The 12370-nt window shown below is 39.6% G+C and overlaps 1 protein-coding gene across 1 annotated transcript in view; it reads right to left on the bottom strand.

Moving 5' to 3' along the window:
* The window catches only part of Cals (calsyntenin 1), a 10421-nt gene extending 3545 nt beyond the window's left edge, over nt 1–6876 (bottom strand). The window contains exons 1-3 of the mRNA XM_018518663.1: nt 6554–6876; nt 2773–3584; nt 5–1246 (exon numbers count right to left, since the gene is read on the bottom strand). Of these exons, the coding sequence (XP_018374165.1) occupies nt 5–1246; nt 2773–3584; nt 6554–6876 (2377 nt within the window). The remainder of the gene's footprint in view (nt 1–4; nt 1247–2772; nt 3585–6553) is intronic.
* Nucleotides 6877–12370: the final 5494 nt, after the last annotated feature.

Here is a 12370-nt window from a genome sequence, read left to right as displayed (position 1 = left end):
CTGCCTTCACGAAGCGCTGCCGTAGCGTACTCCTCTGTTAGATCGGCATGATGCGGCGAGAGCTGTGCGTGACCTGGTGCCGGTTCAACGATTCTGGCAATGGGCGGTTCTCCGGGCGTCGTGTGCGGCAAAACGGTCGTCTTTTCCTTAGGATGAATTACGGCCAACGTTTGCACGTACTCATTACTGGCGAAGCGGCCGCTCAACTCGGAACAGGTAAGTTTAAAGACGCGATCGAGATAGTAAGCCGGCTTACGGTTCGTGTACATGATAAGACGGATGAGTTGTTGGTAGTTGTAAGGCGAATCCGCTCCGGAAAGAACGACGCCATCCCGATCGACGCGAGCGGAGATATCGTGGAATGCGAGCAGGGCGTCACCAGGTAATCCTAAGCTCTCATGATCTGGATTGAGACTTGGATAAACACTGACAGCGCAAGCATCCAATCGGGCGGCCGATCCAGCGGTGACGCGCGCGTCGGGGAACACACGTACTCCTAACCGGAAATCAGCGTATTCTCGGGCTACGTAACCGGTACCGTTGACGGTGATGCCTGGTCGAGGAGGCGGTAGTACGGTGACGTAGGACTGCACAGTCGGTACCGGTAGGGGCGTGTTCTCGCTACCCTCACAGACGATCGTTGTGTCGAGGCGGAAGTTACGGCGACCGGGCGTCGGGAAACGCCGAGTGTTGGAGTAGCCAATACGACGCAGTAAGGTTTCCACATTTGTACGATTATCACCATCGATACGCACTTCGGTCATATCGGAATTGGTCAACAGCTGAGTACCCGGTTGTAACAAGTCCATTGGTGGTACGTGAATGCCTTCCTGACAACGCCGCAAACACGAGAGTACTTCCGGTTTCTCGTTTCGACCAACTAAAACGGACAGACCGGCGAGGTAACCACGGAAATGGTGTTTGGTCTTGTTCTCGGAGCCCTGCCAGCATGCTCCGACCACAAGGGTGGTATTGACGCCCTTAGCCGGGTGTAAAGGCCAGTCATCAATGACTTCAGGGTTCTTCTCGTCAGCATGCCACTCTTCGCCATCCACATATAGATTGACACGTGGAAAGTCTACCTGGATCGCGTAATGATGCCACTTATCGTCGCATACCTGACCAAGTTTCCAACGCCATTCGGCAGCACGGAAGATGTTGGGATCACCCTCGGAGAAGTCGCGTCGCAGCAGCAAAATCAATCTGCAGTTCCTTATGAACAGGGCGTAATGGTGCCTATTCATCTCTGTAATTGAAACGGCGCGGCGTTAGTTGCACCTTTCGTGACGCCGCCGCGCGTAATAAAGTGTAGAAACGCGCGACGGCATTAAGGGTAGAAGAGAGATTTAACGTGAAAGGGGTAGAGAGCGGGAGGAGAAAGACGAGGGAGAGAGAACGTTTATAACCGAGGATTACACGTCGCCCATGGAGACCGGTTGGTATTTAGAAAGATTTGTATTTCAGACCGGGTAGATAGGTAGGATATTTGAGTTGAACTCCTCGCGAAGGCGAGTGAACGTGCGAGCGCGAGCGACGACCTATATAAGCGCGCTCGACCTGATTTCTTGCCAAAATTCATTCCGCGCAAGGATTAAGCCGCTTTGTTCGAAACTTCACGATAATACCCCAGCGTTTCCGCGGAATGAACGTGTATATTTTAACGCATGAGCGCGCGCACTCCCGGCAGCGCGTAATGTATTCTGCTAACAGCGGCTACATCGATGAGCATCGCTCGACATTGGAACGACCGGCGAGCTTATCAGCAGCTTTAAATAATTATTCTCTCTTCTTTAAAGGGAAATGAAAATTATAAAATTTATAGCCTTGTTTTTCTTTTTAAAAACCAATCAAGATAACCATGAACGCGATAATCGTATAAGAACATGTTATTAATCTTTATGATTTTTCAAGGCGAGGGTGAAAGTTCAATATCAAGGAAAATCTTTGTTTATTATTTTACAATTATCTTCTTCGTCATCAACTAATTGCTCTTACGTGAAAATTATAAAGTTTATAGCCTATTTCCTTGTTTTCTTCTTATAAAGCCAATTAGGACAACTATGAACGTGATGCTACAATGTTAATCTAAAGTCTTTGACTTTTGAGGGCGTTAGTGTAAATTCAATATCAAGAAAATTTTTTGTACAATTTTTTTCTTCGTTATCAACAAGTTGCTCTTATATGAAAATTATAAAGTTTATAGCTTACTTCCGTGTTTTCCTGTTATAAAGCCAATCAGGATAACCATGAACGTGATGAACATGAAACACGATGCTATAGTGTTAGTCTAAAGTCTTTGACTTTTGAAGGCGTCAGTGAAGTTCAATATCAGGAAAATTCTTGAACAATTATTTTCTTCATCATCAAGTTTCTGTTGCTTTTACATAAAAAGTATATAGCCTATTTCCTTGTTTTCCTGTTATAAAGTCAATCAGGATAACCACGAGCGTGATAAACGTGAAATATGATTATACCGTTAATCTTTATGATTTTCAAAGGCATCAGTGAAAATTCAATATCAAGAAAATTCTTTGTACAATTATTTTCATTATCAACAAGCTTCTGTTGTTCTTATCGCTGGGCATTTTCTGTTTATAAGCAGAAGCCACTTATCTTGATAAGCAAATCAAAAACAAAATATTAAACGAACACGAAACTATTTGATAAAATAACATTGAAAAATAATTGATTCTCAGGTAGTTGTAAATATTAAAAATATTGTCAAAATGCTATCAAAAAGTAAATCTTAGCATTCGTTACATTGAAACTTACTGTGATCGTCGGCAGCACACAAGATGTGTTCCTTGACATGTGGATCCTGTCGCGGGCGTGGTCGGTGCTTGACCCAGACACCGATGGTAAACTTCTGCGCCAGGCTATGCTCCAGCACATCGTTCGGCACGATCGCGGCTGAGTCTACGCCGTCAAACTCGAAGATCTCATCAGCCTCTCTACCCTCATCTCTGGAAAGAGTGGCCGTCCAGGAAGTTGTGGGTCCAGGTGTGGGCAGTAGATCAACGCTGTCGCGCGAGGCACCGCATAATTTCCGCTGGCTGCGAACCCCATAGGTATCACGATCGCAACCCTTGCCGATGTGATCGGTGGCCAAAGTCAGGGTGGCGCGCACGTTGCGCAGGATGCAGGGTGCATCACAAAGATCAAGTCGCGCCGAGGGCAATAGAGGTTGCGAACCGACGCCGGCAGCGTAATCTACCCTCTCGGGGATTCCTCGCCATCCAGGAGCACACACGCGGTTCACCTTAACCGTCACCATCGCCGGCGCCGACTGCTTCATACCGCAGTCATAAGCGACCACGCTGAGTATGTAGTTGTGTGAGCGTTCGTAATCCAAAGGCTCGGTATTGCGGATAGCACCCTCGTTGTCGATAATGAACGGCTGATCGGCGGTGAGGATCTCGTACTTGCAGACATCGCCAAATTTCGGCGTGCAGTCACGGTCGGACGCCTCGACGCGGACCACCTCTTCGTAGAGGCGTCCCTCGTCCACAGTACTAACATAGGCCGGCTGGAGAAACTGCGGCGCGTACTCGTTGACGTCAACCACAGTAATATGAACCGTGGCGCTGAAATAAAATTGAAGTGTGCACATGCATCTCAAGGTCCCTCTACTCTCCTAGCGTAGATAACGACGTGTCGCAGAATATACGCGTCGCTTGATAAAAGGCCTAGAAGATGCCTAGATCTTTCGAATTCCTACCTCTCCATTTATGCACTCGCAATTCCTTTTAATATATTTTCTCGAAAATCTGTGCAATTTTTCAATAAGATTCAGGTAGAATTAAAAAAAAATCGCAAATGCGCCACGTTGTAACGGAATGGTAAAAATGTTTACTCCCAACTACTAGAAAGATTATTCCGACTGTGCCCAGAACGGATTACAACCAAGAATTTCCATTATAATCTCCACAGTGAATTTAAAAAAGCTTATTTCCCCAGTCATAAAGGTTATTTTAATAACTTTCGCATCAAGATAATTAGCTATTTCACGCTCCCGTAGATACGTTTACCTCCGTAATGAGTTTAATTGTAATAGTTTTTCGAATTAGCGATAATTTAAACAGAGTAAAGCGATGCAGTGCTATAGAAGGAAATTACATCTATATCTTTTTAATATTTCCCGTCATACCAGAGGAATGCATTTATCCCGTGTACCCGTTGGGAAGGGATTTAAAAGAATTACAGTCAAGCAAATACTGTCGATATACTTAATGTAAAACATTTATATGGCAGTGTCCACTTGGAGCAATATCGGAAATTTAATACGCGCGTACAACGGAAAAGTCAATAATGCGATACCGCAGAGACCATACGTGCGAGAGAAAAGGATTGAATTTCGACTCGGAATTGTTTCGTTACCGAAAACACGCGTTCAAACACCGAACTGTTCGAATTACGCACTCGGAATCTATTTACGTTTGAAATTTTAGACACGACAAAATCAATGCGCCGAAAATCCGCCAAACGCGTAGTGTAATAATAATAAATAATCGGAGCAACTCCGCTCAATATCCTGGCCTGGCCCGACTCTTCCATATTAATGTCATAATAACGTGCCGGATATGCATCGATATCCTAATTAGAAATTACGACGGGCAATATCGGCGGTTGAGACACGCGATATCAATCGATCGACATCAGCATAATTCATTCGGCCGTCGCGACGGCCGAAGTAAAATTTCGCCGTAACATCACCCGCTTGCTTTGCGTATGAAAAATTCACCGAAATCTTTTATATATAAAAGCGTCGTATGTTGTGCATGTATATACGACACGTTTCACTATTGATCTGGCATTCGTTGGCGGCGATTCCGCGAGGTGAGACAGATTTCGAGACGGTTTAGAAACGGAACGAGCATTGCGCTAGTTTTTCTCTCACAATAAATTATTTTTACTTTCCTATTTACCCTAATTTTACTCGGATGTAACAAAATTTACTGCAATCGTTATCCAATTGAAAAGCAACTGCAACAATAGACTAACCAACATTTTGTAAAAACAGAGAAAATAAACTCTAAAGTTAAAGTGATGGAAAAAATTCATTTATTCTCCGCTTTTACAAAATGTGGGGTAGTCCACTGTTGTAGTAAGCTCTTCAATTGTTACCGAATTGTATTCTCGGCACGTGAAATTAAACATTTTATAAATTACTTTTTACATTCACAATTAAAATTTCATATTCGTACAAATACAAAATTTTATATTAATACAAATACAAATTATATGTACGGTTATAATTATGAATTTTTGCGCTCCCCTAACAAAAGTCAAAATCGCCTGTTTCGATGTCTCGTATACCTACTCTAGCTTTATAACTCTTGTCTTTCCCCTCGGGTCTACAATACATTTTATTAGCTGTCGCGATCGCGAGCGTAAAAGTTTCATTCCGAGGGACGTGTAATATTTATCGAGGCGAAAGATCGGGAGCAAACGCGAACGGACGCGAGGGAATAGTCGCCAGTTACCGTTTCAGACAGGCGTGAAATCGCACAACTCTCGTAATGAGAAAATTTGTGCACTTGGACCGGGAGTTATTTCCTCATTTAGCCGATACATGCTGTGACTATAACGCGCCGCGAGCCAAAAAAATTGGCATTGTGCTGGCGCGACGCTATTCGGTGACCCATATTCGCAAAGTGACTTATCATAGACTTTAACTACTGATAAATACAGAGTAAGACGATACATTTCCTATATGACATTTTAAGCCCGCTTTTATCTTTTCAGACATCGGCGCGTATAAATGATATAGTTTGCGACGATTACGTGTGAGGATAAGGCAATTTATGCTTATAGTTACTAGAGGCACGTAAAGTTTAAATTACGAATGTAACAGATGTAAACATCATGGAATGAAATATTTAATTTCTTGGCTGTAACGAACGTGTCATATTTTTTTGCCACATGATAAACGTAACAAACATAATAAATTTTATATAAGTATATTTGTTATTCAACGTGTTTAGTTAATTTTTAAACTGTAATAAAATGTTTTTTTTTTTTAATTAAATAAACTCGAAATTCAATGTGATATATTCTAGAAAATAAAACATTGAGTTGTATTTTAATAATATCTATCAGGAAAACTTTATATTATCTCGCAGCTCATGTAATGTAAATGTTTTTTAACGGAAGTTTGTTTCCAAGTTATCTAAGTATTCAGCAGAAAAAGATAACTACGATATATGAAGAAAAGTCTGACGAGGTGGAAGTGTACATTTCTACTTAGCTGTTATCTGAGTGCCGAGAGCATCATACGATAGGGAACTTTTTTTCAGCGCTAAAGCAATTGCGTGTTGAAGCAGGCTGACTCTCGCAATTATAAACTTAGGTATAGTTCTTCCCCGTATCGTCCATTCCGCTCTACTTTCGTCAAGTTTACTTTATCTCGCAGGATAGTTTCCTCGAATGAACGCGCGTAACGCGTTACGTGCTCGCTAGACTTAACAAATGCGGATGGAAATTCACGCGACTGCTCTAGGAAAGTGCGAGGGTTGAGCCCACGGCGTGTAAAATGCCAGACACAAGAACGTACTTTTCCGATTGCACTCCATTGCAGCCGACCGCGGCGATGTCGAACTTGTAATTACGGCGTTTTTCGCAATTCAGGACTCGGAACGCCCGCAGCTCGGCCATCCCCATCTCCTTCAGGACAATCTCGAACGGCGCCTCACCGTGGTGTTTGTTCGCGATGCGGAAGGAGCAAACTTTCGTTCCCAGGGCGCGGATCTGCGGCGTGACCTCGACCAAAGTTTCATTCTCCTTGACCAGGCCGTGATATCCGCTCTCGAGGCTCTCCAGGTCCAGTCGTGGAGCTGCGAAAACACATGTATACGACTGATCAGTGACCGCCAACATTACCTCGTTTGGCGTAGAGGCGAAAAAGGACCGCCTTCCCTCAGTTTCCTATTTCGCTATTTCTAACGGAGTCGCCAGAGTAACCGAAGCTACTCGCGTTACTCTCGTCGAGAAGCTTTCGGCTCGTTTTTCACATCGTTCTTTTTTTCCGAGAAGACGGATAGTCCGATTTCGCTAACTTTATCTCTCGAGACGGACGGCATTCGGAATGAATTTACGGTCCCTCGTTAAACACGGGAGTTTGAGAAATCAGCATTGAGGTCAGCACGCGCACGAATTTACATAACAGTGTAAGCGTATATCATCAATAAAATGCTTGGCACAGACATTGTTATATTGTTCTATGATGAGCCTGTCGAAAGATTTATTGATAGACTCTGTCGCACTGTATTTACGTCGTTATGTAAATTCGTGCTCTTCAATAATGGAGATTCTGAATTCACTGTCATTTTTAACGAAATGTTAATAAAAATTAATGGATGAGTTTGACATCGAATGGAAACATTTTTTTTAACGTGTATTTGAGAAGCGTCGGTAAAATTCACCTTTTCTTTCTTCTCCTCCTCCTCCTCCTCCACCATCACCTCCTCCTCCTCTTTTTGCTTCCCTTCCAACGTATATAACAAGCGAACTTTTTAATTAAGCACTGAAAAATATTCGGTGCAGGTTACGCGGTTTTATCGCCAGGAGAAAGAGAAGAATTCGAAATTTAGTAGAAATGGGTTAAGTGAAACAAAAGAGGCAGCAGCTCGTTAATTCGTTGTCAACTTCTTCAACGTACGGATAATGAGAAAAGCGTTAAACAACTGTGTAGCGCACATAGAAGAGAAGCGTTCGTTTATGTCCGCAACGGTGGCTCATAATTATACTGTTAATTGCTAACACTGGTATTTTGAGCCGGTAGTCAACAACTAATATCCTCACGTAAGCTTCTCGACACCTAGTGTGACCCAGAATCACCAGATTACATTTGATGGACAGATTTTGCGACCAGTTTAGAGTGGATTTTTCCTTGACGGAAATTTGAAAGAGTATTAGACAGTTTTTCAAGTTTAGATGAGTTAAAATAAAGCGAAAGATTTTAGAAACGATCAATAATAAATTTGTCTATAAATTCAGAGGTTTATTTATTACTCGATCTAAGAAGAGTTTATAAAGTAAAAAACCTTATCAATTTTTAATGTTAAAATGAAACATTTTATTATCCTCTTTTATCGACAAAATCAATTGCAAATTTACCAAGGAGTTTAATTACAAAATATCACACAGGATAAAGCACCTCGTTAAAAATATTTCAAAAACACTATTGCAACAATTATAACGAAAATTTCAGTGTGAAAATTTAATTTAATGAAATCCGCTATATTAAACTGACGATTCATTTAACATCAGATTTCCATATTTTCGAGATTATATAATTTTACATATACATTTTACAAGCTAAATAATTATTTACAAGCAGTATCTTTCGCTCTCGGAATGAAAGTCAATTATGAAACATATACATAATATGTGCTTTCGATTATCTCGCAATTATCGTTAAACGGTGCCGAACGCGTCAAAGCAGACAATTTCTTTTATAAAAACACATCATATAAAATAAAATCATGTACATACCGCAGGATAATACAATTACATTACATTTTGCTAACGATACATGTGTCACGAGTTTAGTAGTACAGCAAATATGTATGCCAAGTATGACGTGGAATATCTATACAAGCAAGAAGCTCATGTTATATACAGTTATTGTACACAGAAGAAACGATTATGCTAAAGTATCTAAAAATTTAGGCAAACATATAGATCTGAAAATAATTTTGATAAACTATTCAAAATAATTATGTAAGAAACTCAACGTTCCAAAAAATTTTGACATTCTAACAACCAGCTTAAATATTTCACGTAATTATTTAATTAATTCAATAAAATTATTTTCAAATCTCTTCAGATGTGATTAAATTTTTAAATACTTCAGTAAAATCATCCTTTTATGGATATAAGCAAATGTGATTGCACATACTAAAATTGTTTACAATAAAAATCTTACAGAAACTATAAGACATTTATTTTGTGTAAATTATCTATTTATTGCACCAATAGATGTTATTGTAACAAACGAAAATTGAACAGATAACTTGTATTGCGATAATGTTTAATTAACATCGTGTCTCCGGCGGCAATGCCTAAAGCTCGATCATATCTCGTTAAAATATTCGGCGCAATCGGCGGGACATCTAATTTCAGCGGCCGATAATTACCGGTTCGCGATCGTTAATTAACTATCCGTATGCGAAATATACTTTGACGTGCGCGACGTATTATCGTGTCGGTGCATCGAGAACGACGACGATAGAACGCATTCAATTATCGCGACATGCAAATCCCGCGATGTGGGCCACGATATCAGTGGTCGCGGAGAAAGCTTCAAATATTGTGAATCGCAGCATCGCGTCGGGTATCATCCCCGCATGGCAGAAGCGGCCTTTCTAATCTTAGCGGGGTGGATGGTGATTAGAGATAATTAACGATCCACCGCCACGCGGGATGCATCCAAATATTTTTAACGCCCGTAACACGATCCTTCTCTCCCTTTTATCTCAGGCGAGAAACGCGATGGGAATATTAAAGTCACATCACTTTACTCTCGTCAGTCTTTGCTCGAAATCAGTCTAATTTTATCCCAGGCTTCTCTCTTTCTCGAATGTGATTCACACCTAATTTGTTATTCCGACAAGCATGACTAATACCGTCATTCGGTGAACGATCGTAATCGAGTCCCGGGTGATATTGCCTGAGGGGTGCGAGCCTCATTTGTGCGAAAAGTGCATTTAATTAAGTGGATGTAGTTGCGTAAGGTTTCCGAAATATCGACGTGGCGCGACATTTAGTGAGCCAAATATATTGAAAAAAAGATACTTAAAAATTTAATTGTGCACGGAGAAAATTTTATATTTAAAATTACTATAATGTAGTAGTAGCTGCGGTCTTCATGTAAATTATAAATTTAAATGCTATAGTTATTTTTTTAAAAACAATAATATAACGTAATTTTTACACTTTTTAATAGTAAATATTTTTTATTACAAAATCAAATATACCTAGCAAATTTTGTTTGCGTACGACAGTAAAAATTAACTGTTTTCATGTTAGAATATGGCTTAACAAAATAATTACTTTATTTATGTGATAAAAATTAGTATTACCATAGTAAAAGTTAAGTTGGAATCATGTTGTGAGAGTCCATCGAAAATACAAGACATAGTAAAGTGTAATTTAAAATTGTATTAAAACTTAATATAAAATTTTCTCGGTGTGGGATATAATATTTATTTCACAGAAATAAATATCCTTATTTAAAAACGATCAAAATAAATTTGTCTTTTTAACAATCATCTATTTTATGTTTTAGAAAAGTGTATATTTCATCATCACAGTTAAATTTTTTTATAACCAATAAATATCGAAGAAAATATCATAAATAACATTTGTTTATATTTACTAAATATAAAGATATACACAAACCATTAATTTCATTGGATTATTTGTACGAGTATTATATTTAACTATATTATTTTTTATTAAATAAATATCAATTAAGTGAATGTGTAGTTAGTATTATTCAAATAAATATCTATTAAAATTTAGTACATTTTCTTCTCAGTGAACGGCAATTAAATAAAGTGAAACCATTACATAAATGAGATAAACGTTATTAAAATTTTACACGAGAAACGTAAAGTGTTGCTATAAAAACGTTTAGAGTACAACTTGTTATCGCACGTATTATAATAAAAATACGGATAAAAATCGTTATTCTTCGTTTTAGTAATGTCTATTTCTACCAATGTAGATTAATTTTAATCTCACTTTAACTTATGCTTTTTATCTTTTTCTGATTCCTAGGATTTTAAACCAAGATTAAAGTTAATCTATATTGACAGAAATGAACATGATTGTCATTACAATGAAAAAAATTTTGATTAAACTAACAAAAGGACTCTACAAGAATCGCATTTTAGTGAGACGGAACAGAATTATTGGTCACTGATAACCAGAAATTCTGTTCATCCTCAAAATGCCATTCTTGTTAGGTTAATTTTATCTAGGGTCACTGTACTCTTTTAAGACATGTACACTTTTTTGAGGTCGTAAAACTTGTATATTCATAAAATTACATTAATAAGAATTGCCAATAAAAAATATGTTTCTAAAAATGTTATTTTATTAAATACCTATATTTAACACATAAAAAATAATCCCCTCCTATCGCCCCTAAATCATCATTTTTTTTTTTATAAAAATAAAGTATACATGTATTCTTTTCTTGTAATTCAGATATAGCAATTCTCGTTTATCCTCATTGTAAGCCCTTGTAAGTTTATTGTTTGAATTTCGAGAGTCTAGTCTATTAGTAGAGCTTATTGTGGAACCCTATAGGTTAATCAGGATTTTTTTCCAGTGTATCGATTTGTCTGTCGTCGTGTCTTTTATTGCCATTCATATTTTGTTTACATCAAGTCCAAGACTGTGTAAAAAAGAAAAGTGCAGTCGATCGCTCCGTCAGGTGCGACGCGAGAAGAGAGCCGTATTTAACGCGAGCAAAAAAGAGACGAGGCATCGTTATGCTTCTCTTTTAGCGGCAGCCGACCTCGTGTCGCATTGACAATGAGACGTATTTCGACAATTCTATCGCCGCGTCGCTTATATACGAACACGCGAATGGGATTTTACCGGCGTCGCCGAAAATTTTGCATAACACGATTATTCTCGTCGTTCCGCGAATTTGGGCGTGTTAACATGCAACGCGTCGGCAAATCTCGAATTTCTCTCACGGCGCGACGTCGCGCGATTCCGAACAGAATCAACCGGTGCTCTGGCACGACAATTATCTCGGACACGAAAAATCAAAACGAGTGTCGCGGCGAATCGATTTCGGCCAAGATTCATAAAGTCTCTCAGGTATCCATAGACTATTCTAATTTCGAAATGATCTTAAGTAATATCCTAACATGCTAACACGACTAATACATCTAATTGATTCGTAACATCTTAAGACGGTAAAATATAAGACTGTTAAATATAAGAATCAATTATGAATATCTCAGCCTCGGAGAATCAAGAAGATTTTACTCCAAACTCTTCCAAGCGTTCCTTTTAAACACGTCCTCGACACCTTTCCGTTACGTCACGCGGAGACCCCAGCTGCGTTTCGATATTTACTGTCACTGCTGGAAGCCTATAGTGCACGTGACGTACGCTATAGATTTTCGACACTTGACAGTGAATATTGGAACGCAGTCCCCGTAAGGTCCGTCGAGAAATATCAACAACAATCGAGCGCGGTCGGTGGTCAGTTCAACCGAACTCCCCCGCATTTTTTGCTTTCTCTTCTCGGGATCCGTTTTCTCGCGGAGGTGAAAGAATCGTTCTAGGGTTTAACAGCCGCCTTTCTTTCCTCGCCCGTTTCGCGCGGCGGTGGCGGCGGCGTCGG

Source organism: Trachymyrmex cornetzi, unplaced genomic scaffold (assembly GCF_001594075.2).
Source record: "Trachymyrmex cornetzi isolate Tcor2-1 unplaced genomic scaffold, Tcor1.1 scaffold78, whole genome shotgun sequence".
Classification (NCBI taxonomy): Eukaryota; Metazoa; Arthropoda; class Insecta; order Hymenoptera; family Formicidae; genus Trachymyrmex; species Trachymyrmex cornetzi.
The sequence above is the reverse complement of the archived record's forward strand: the minus strand, read 5'-3'. Positions and strand labels throughout refer to the sequence as shown.